General features: G+C 33.2%; 1 protein-coding gene across 6 annotated transcripts in view; it reads right to left on the bottom strand.

Annotated features, from left to right (window-relative positions):
- The window catches only part of LOC107088144 (cadherin-like protein 26), a 13834-nt gene extending 8207 nt beyond the window's left edge, over positions 1 to 5627 (bottom strand). For all 6 annotated transcript variants that reach the window (XM_015380120.1, XM_015380121.1, XM_015380122.1 and 3 more), the window contains exons 1-7: positions 5547 to 5627; positions 5183 to 5302; positions 4961 to 5107; positions 4704 to 4845; positions 4438 to 4613; positions 1853 to 1984; positions 1576 to 1758 (exon numbers count right to left, since the gene is read on the bottom strand). In XM_015380120.1, coding sequence (XP_015235606.1) covers positions 1576 to 1758; positions 1853 to 1984; positions 4438 to 4613; positions 4704 to 4845; positions 4961 to 5107; positions 5183 to 5302; positions 5547 to 5597 — 951 coding nt within the window. In that variant the 5' untranslated portion in view covers positions 5598 to 5627. The remainder of the gene's footprint in view (positions 1 to 1575; positions 1759 to 1852; positions 1985 to 4437; positions 4614 to 4703; positions 4846 to 4960; positions 5108 to 5182; positions 5303 to 5546) is intronic.
- Positions 5628 to 7797: the final 2170 nt, after the last annotated feature.

The raw sequence follows: 7797 nt of genomic DNA, 5'->3' as shown, positions 1-7797 counted from the left end.
AGTGATAATATTGAGTGGAGATTGAACCCAGGACCTCATACATGCGAAGCATGCTCTCTACCACTGAGCTACATCCCCAAAACATTATGTATCTGCCTCTAAAAATATAATTCTATCACATCAATACATTTAAATCACAAAGTTTAAAAAAATCTTTTTAAAAATTTTAAAAAAATTGACAAAAAAGCAACTCAAACATATATAAAGAGCATATTGAGGAGATGTGTTTGACAACATAGAAACCTTCTGAGTTCAGGCAGCAGAATAAAGATCAGCAGTAAATATAGGGAAGGTTACTGATTAGCACAGATGGGGATTAACTGAGGTACAAAAAAAAAAAAAAAAAAACTGGGGCGGAAATCTAACATCTCACAGTAATATTTCTAGACAGCAATGTCCCTAACTAAAATACACTTTAGGGTCCTCTAATTTTGGCGATAATACAAATTCCTGCAAAAGTCTGACGATCAGATTTTTCACACACCTACTGTAAACTCATTGCAACTCTAGCAGTACTGTTTACAGTCTACCTTTTGTATACATAACCTAGTGTTACTTAAAGTAATTAAATATAAAAGTGTGCAGCTTATTTAGACTAAAAGTGTTACGTGGTTTATACTTTTGGTTCCAATTGCATCTGCAAAGTCCAAAAATAGCCTGTTGTGCCACAACAAAAAGGCAATGAAACAGCTTCAATAAATAAAAATGATAATTTGTACAAAAGGGGGAAACAATTAAATAAAATTCAAGTTTCCTGAAAAGAAGGGGAAACAAAATGGAATTTAATGTTAAATACTTAGCTCTTAAAATTAAAGGTATGGAGTTATTTACTACAGCTCTAGTTAAAGCGGACATGGAGGTTTCAGGCTTTCTGCTGTACAGGCAGGGTAGTTCAATTTAACAATACAGCTTATTTTGCTGTTATGTTAAAAGCAGGGTATTTCTAGTCCAGTTACCAGTCTATCCCCTCGGCAGAGACATCTAATGTCTTTGTTTTTCCTTGACTGGATGAGCTCTGTTGACAACTGTTGTCAGTTGCTCTTTAGAGTGAAAGGGGTGTGAGCCATATTTTACTTCTCAAAAGAATTCATACTACCTTGCGAACACAGTCTTCTTTAAGCTCTGTTTTAGGTGAAATGTTCCACATGTTTGTTCATTTCAGCTTATTTGACAAGGGTGAGCTTTTGGTGTGTCCCTCCATTAAAAAAGTGTAGAATGTCACTCCACAGCTTCTGTAGTGGGTCTCACACGCTAGAGGGGTTTGTAATTAATTGTAATAATCACAGCAGGAGTGAAAACTATCCTCAGAGTTTCCCAAAGATTTGGGTAGAACTTATTTTGACTGGTAAGTTAGTAAATGTGGTCAGGGAAAACCTAAAGAAAAGGTTAACAGGAGAATGATCCAAAATAAAAACACGAAACAAAACCCAAACTAAGCATTGTGATAATTTTAAGTAAAAAAAAAAAAAAAGATCTTAACAAAGTTTTTTTTTCTTTTTTTCAAAACACTATACTTTCTTTAAACTTTGAAACATATAGAAAAAAATGTGATGTTTTGCTTTAGAGAGATGGTACCTTATCCACATAGAGTAATCCTTCGTTTGTTTGGGGATCAGTTACGATTCTGAAGCTGTTGTTTTTGTCTCCATGAATTTCATACTTTGCCTTCCAGGCTCTCGTACCTCTGGTATCTTCATCCTTGACTTGTAGGCGGGAGAAAACAACACCTTGCAGTCCTTCTTTTACATTCACTTTGCCCTGGCGTGCAAAAATGTTAAAGATGTGACGTTAAATGTGTTCAAATTTATTTTTTTCAAAGTTGTATAGGAAAGTTGAATTTAGAAAAGCTCACAGTTTTGTTTGTAAACACTGGATGATGTCTGTTTCCATGTTCTATGTTAATTGTTACGGTGGTAGAGCTGGAGAGTGCCGTAGGTTTTCCATGGTCAGTTGCCGTCACTATAAGGGTGTATTTGTCTGCTTTCTGTGGGGTATATAAATCATATTTTTTTTAAAATAGCCTGACTTTTATAAAGATAAGTTTATCACTTTAAAAAAGAGATTATTACATGAGCCTTTTGGAACAACATTTCTTATACAAGGTTGCTTGAAATCAGGAAACTTTTCTTTGCTTAAAGAGGACAAGCTGTATGTCAAACATTACAAAATAATTTCCTCCTAAGTTTTCATTAGTGTCAATTGCATTGATTAGGGTCTTAAATTGTAACACATATCCCTACTCCAAATACATTGAAAAGTGCCTTCCTATATTTTGGTGCGAATGGAGCCTGAGGAGCACAGTTCAGAGTGTGGATGGGTGGTTAGCTTAGCCACGAAGCTATGAGGGGGGTAGTTACGGGATGGAAAAATCTGTTGATGTCATAGAGATTTCATCGCAGTTCATACTGCAGTTTGAGGGAGATGTCATGGAATCTAGTGAGCAAGAGTCTTATCATTTTGATCACTGACGCTGGCGCTGCCAAGGCAGCGCAGTGCCAGATAGCTTTCTGTGCAAGCATATGCCTGAATGAGTTTTATCTGTACCACAATGTGGGGCTATGATGATGAAAACCTGTACCGGTGACAAAGGCCTGTACCGCACCGTAGGTGGAAAATTAGACTGCAATAACCATTGACCATGGTACCACTAAGGGATGCACTAGGACGGTTTTAAGACAAATATTAAAACCTAAACAACCTTACATGAAAATGTAAAATAAACACAGAGTACCATTGAAATAGCACCCATAGGCCCAGTTTCAGTGGTGGCACCACTAAATTATAGAGGATTGACATCATTATGAAGTATTTACTGGTCAAAGGCTATAATGGCTATTTATTCATTAAACCAAATACTTTTCATACATATACACAGCATATTAGCTAACAGCTTTTAAAGATTAAACAATTACTTTTATCCAATTATCAGGAATAATATTATAGTTATTTTCTCAATAAAATTGTATTCCTACTTAATTAGTTTAATTTATATAATACTATAAATACCATTCAGAAAGGAGAGCTTCTAATAAACAGTATATTTAAGATCAATTGGGTTCCATTCTTTTAAATACTTTATTTAAACAAACCAAAGCTGTATGTTTAAGGTTATCCAGGATACATGGAAAAGGGAAGCTTGTGTTTTTCTTTCTTCTATTATGTCTTACTGCCAACAGTAGATTTTATGTTTTCCAGTTTATGTAGCAAAACCTTTTTTTTTTTTTTTGTCAACGTGTACGTATAATTGGATCAGAAAAATTTTTTTTTATATCTTTAGGCACTTAAATGCTCTGGTTTTTCAATATAAACACCAGATCTCTTTCAAAACCTGATTTAAATTAAGCTAGAAGCTCCCATAGAGGATTCCTACTACTGTAGTTTTATCACTGCTGGAGCTTGTAAATTTAACTTAAGCTCCGATAAAAGTCTCTCTCTCTGTTTCTCTGATCATCCAGGTAATGCACAGTAGTTCATGTCTTGCTTGTTGAGTAAAAGTAATTAGCTGTAACTTGGGTCAGCATTCACGTTTTATAGTATTCATGCTGCATATGTCGAATAAACAAGTTTATTATTCTTCTATATTTTTTAACCATCATTGTTGCAACGGATAGTTGTAATTACATATCGGAATTGTTCACTTTTTGTCACTTATGGATAGTGCTTTTTCATCAGCAGTGTACTGCGAACTTTACAATCCAAGCAATCCAATGGCACAATAAAGGAGGTGAAGGTTAATAGATATGCAATTTTTTGTTTTTTACAACATGTGTAATGCAGATCCAGGGCCAAATTAAATTAAATGAGAGCATAGCTTGCATGAAGGTCATAATTTGATATGAATTTGGATAAACAACAAGCCACAAAATATGAAAGCTGCTTTCAGGGGGGTCTAAAATAATTTTTCCCACCAGGATAGTCAACTTTATAGAGTTTATCTGCAATGTTATCTGCAAAACATTTTGGGGAAAGTGATTCTGGGAAAAGGTCAATTTTCCAATGACTGAGACAAACTGTAAAAGTTGTTCAAAAAATTGGTCAAAAGAAAAATGATCGGGCACTAAGGAGGTGCGGTCCCAACGTCGATTGGCTGAGCTCAATAAGGAATAATTAAATAATTCCGCATATTTTAAAACAAAATAAAACATTAAATTTAGAGGAAACGCTGGCATAAACAAATGACTCATTTTAATTCCTTGCTTTGTACTCCTTATCACTTTTATTCAATGTGAGAAATACTTATCATGTTTGGGTTTGTCACAAGGTACAGTCCAGTTGCAAACAGTACAATTTTAAAGCAAACTGTATGAAGTGAATTGAAGCAGACCAAATGACTTTCCTGGTGTAATTAAATCCTTAGAAAAAACAAAATCATAAGAGCAACTGAATTTCCAACCAGTTTAATTTGCCATCACGTTTCCAAATTATAGGCGTTCTTACCTTGCTGTTCAGGCATCCTTTAAATGATATTGTTCCAGTATTAAAATAAGGCACCTCATTTATAAAAAACTCCAAGTCCTCTGGTTCGGGAGTCACAGATTCTATTCTAAAATTAAAATTTCTATTCTTCTCTGTCATGTCAAGGTCTGTTGCTGTGACATTTATCAACCCAGTACCTGCCAGATGTTAGAGATATATATTTTTTTATAACTGTGAGCATTTTGTTCATAAAACTGAAATGGAAAAATAGAAAATAACAACCTTACCTTGTAACACTGACTCCATTATCGTGGTCTCATATGTTGTTTGGCCAAATATAGGTGGGTTGTCATTTGCATCAGTTATTTCAACATTAATGCCCACCCTAACTACTGTCTGGTTGTTTTTACCTGCTCCCTTAATTAACAGCTGAGGGGGAAGTACAAGAATTGGTTAATTAAGAAACACTGTTGGACTATTAGAAAAAAAAAAAAACTCTAATCCTTGAAGATATCAATTTTTAAATGTATTTTCTTCCTCCTACCTTTAGAATCTGATATTTTTCATAATCCACAGGACCAACGACATAAACTCGTCCTGACTTTTCATGTATTTCTAGTAAATCTCGAGGTTCTTCGTCAATCCCTTGACCAGTAACTTCCAGAATATTTAAACTTGGGTCAATATCAATCTGGAATAAAATAAAAGTTCCTTTTGTGTTTTTATGTTATGTTATTCAGTTATAACTTTATACTTGAATACTTACTTGGTCTAAATAATATGGAAACATTCCACTGTAACCTTCATCAATAGTTAAAGTTTGTATAATCCAGTTCCTCTTCTGCCGCTGCAAAAAGTCTGCTGGGGATAACTGCACTCCAAGACTCTGCAAGGTGTTAAATAGGCATATTATGTTATCTTGCACTTAAGAAGATAATCTCAACCTACCAGATGAAATCAACCCTTTTATATTAATTATTATGTTTTTTAATCTAGAAATTTCAAATATGGGTTTTCACAAAGTAATAAAAGCGTAAAGTCTTTGCAGTTTAATCAGATAACAGTTATGGTTAAAAATGTTAAAAATATGATGACCTATGACTAGAACCAATAGTAAGATTAGTCCTTACCAGTAACAGGAGAAGATGGAGTGTTATCGCCATGTTTGATAAAAAAATCATAGATTAAAACTACACCAGGGGCCTGAATGCTGGAAGCTAAAATGAAAGTAAACTAATAGCAGGTATTTTATACAGGATATGTTGAGTGGGAGGGGCTCTGGGTTATCTGATCCCTTACTGTTTATTGTAATTTAGTTGAGTATGTTATGGTAAGCTGCTGAAACATGAGAACTTTCTGAATATAGTGGCTAAGAAAATGAAAGAAAAAAAAATATCAGTTCATGTTTGGAATTCTGATTTTATCTTTACTTGTCTTTGTCAGTTGCAGAAGTGATAAAAAGTTTGTTTTCCAAAGTTATATAGAAAAACATATTTAAGCACTTTCTATGCTCCTTTGATATTTTTTCTAAGTAAAAACTTTATTGTATTGTATATTGAAATTAAATAACCTTGAACTGGTTGAACTGTTTACCTGTTCAATACCTTGGACTTCTGGTTGCAGCAGATTTCAGCTATAGATATAAATTAAACATGATTAATTTTAGTATTTTCTGATCATTTTCAACTTTGACATCCCATATATATTGAAAATATTGCTTTTATGGGTTATAATAAATCTGATCCAAGGATGAGAATGAGATTAATATTTTCTTGAATCAGAGCACTAGACAGGAAAAATGTGTTTAACTGCAGATAAGACCTTAACATATTTGATCTGCAGTCACTTAAAACTAACTCTGATGAACTGTGAATCTTTAACAGATGGTTTTTACATGTGCTACACACCAGACTTTTCTTTTAGGCACTAGTTTTTGCACTTTGCATTATCCATAAACGCTATCTGATTAAAAAATACTACATATCTCATTCTCTTAATCAACATCAGAAATCAATTTAAAAATTTCAATATTCGCTGGTAAAAAAAAAAAAAAAAAAAAAAAAAAAATATATATATATATTACTAATTATTAAAATCTCTCTTTTTTCTTCAAATAGTTTGAGAAATCAAGCCTAAAATCTATTTTTAATATCGTATAATAAAAAGTCAGCTCCAGATCACCTTACAAACTGAAATCACTATGACCAACTTGCTTGTAGCAAGAATAACTGTGAAAAAGCAGAGATAAAAGAATCTCTGATGTCTTCAGCAGCTGGCCATAAAATAAAATAATCAAAAATAGCAATGATTTAAAAAGAAAGTATTAGGTTTAATGTTTTATTTATTTAGAATAAAGATCACAGATTTTTCTTTTATTTTTAACTGAAGTATTTCCTTTTTAAGTATTTGGTACTTTGCTTATGACCTATTTATTGGGTTTTGCAGAACTTTTCTTAAGCAGTTAAGGGTCTACAGCAGAATCTTTTTTTTTTATTTACTCTCCTTCAAACTGATTCTGTAGGTGCAGCAGTGGACACATTTGTCTGAGCAACATAGAAACAAAGGAAGGGATAAGATCTAGGAACATGAGGTAGGAGCAATAATTTGATTTTGAAAACACATTCCAGAGCATCTTAATTCCACAAAACATGTTTTTGAGGTGAGGAAGTAATTATTTTAATTTGATGCATTGTTGTGATGCTATTATTGTCATTTGTATGCATTAACAACAACTGAGTTTGATTTAAACATTGTCGATTTTAAAGTCACATGGTTAGCAAGTGCTGAAATATGTGTATCAGCTTTGACACAGTGTTTTGTAAGAACTGACAGCTAGCTATTCAAAATCCATGGGAGTGTGGCTGCAGTGTTAAATGTGCAAGGCCTGGGCAAGTCATATTTGCATTCAGTAGCTGGTGTTGATTTTTATACATGCCACAACTGTGACTATAACCAAGGGGGAGGGGGAGGTTTTGAAAGATTGTTGTCATTTGGATGTCCATTATAAAAATAAGAAAAAAGAACAAGAACAAATTTAAAATGTCTGCTCCTAAAGGTCTGTTTTAATGAGATTTTTATTAGTGTTTTAGACTTGCATGTTGTATGGTGTTAATATCTATATATACATATAAGTAATGTTACCGTGTTAATTTGGGAAGTTTTGTAAAAGTGATATTTTCAAAATATCATTGTTTCATTTTAGGAAGCCAGTGCATGTCCACTTTTTGGACAGCCCAGGGTTACAGTTCAGTTGTTCAAGTTTTTTAAACAATACAACTTCTCAGAATAATACAGTCATTGAGACAAAATAAAATAAACAAAAGTTGATTTGTGAAACTTTATCTATTCATGACATGTTGTAACTCTTCCTGAGATGTGTCA

Source organism: Cyprinodon variegatus, unplaced genomic scaffold (assembly GCF_000732505.1).
Source record: "Cyprinodon variegatus isolate N-32 unplaced genomic scaffold, C_variegatus-1.0 Scaffold208, whole genome shotgun sequence".
Lineage (NCBI taxonomy): Eukaryota > Metazoa > Chordata > Actinopteri > Cyprinodontiformes > Cyprinodontidae > Cyprinodon > Cyprinodon variegatus.
The sequence above is the reverse complement of the archived record's forward strand: the minus strand, read 5'-3'. Positions and strand labels throughout refer to the sequence as shown.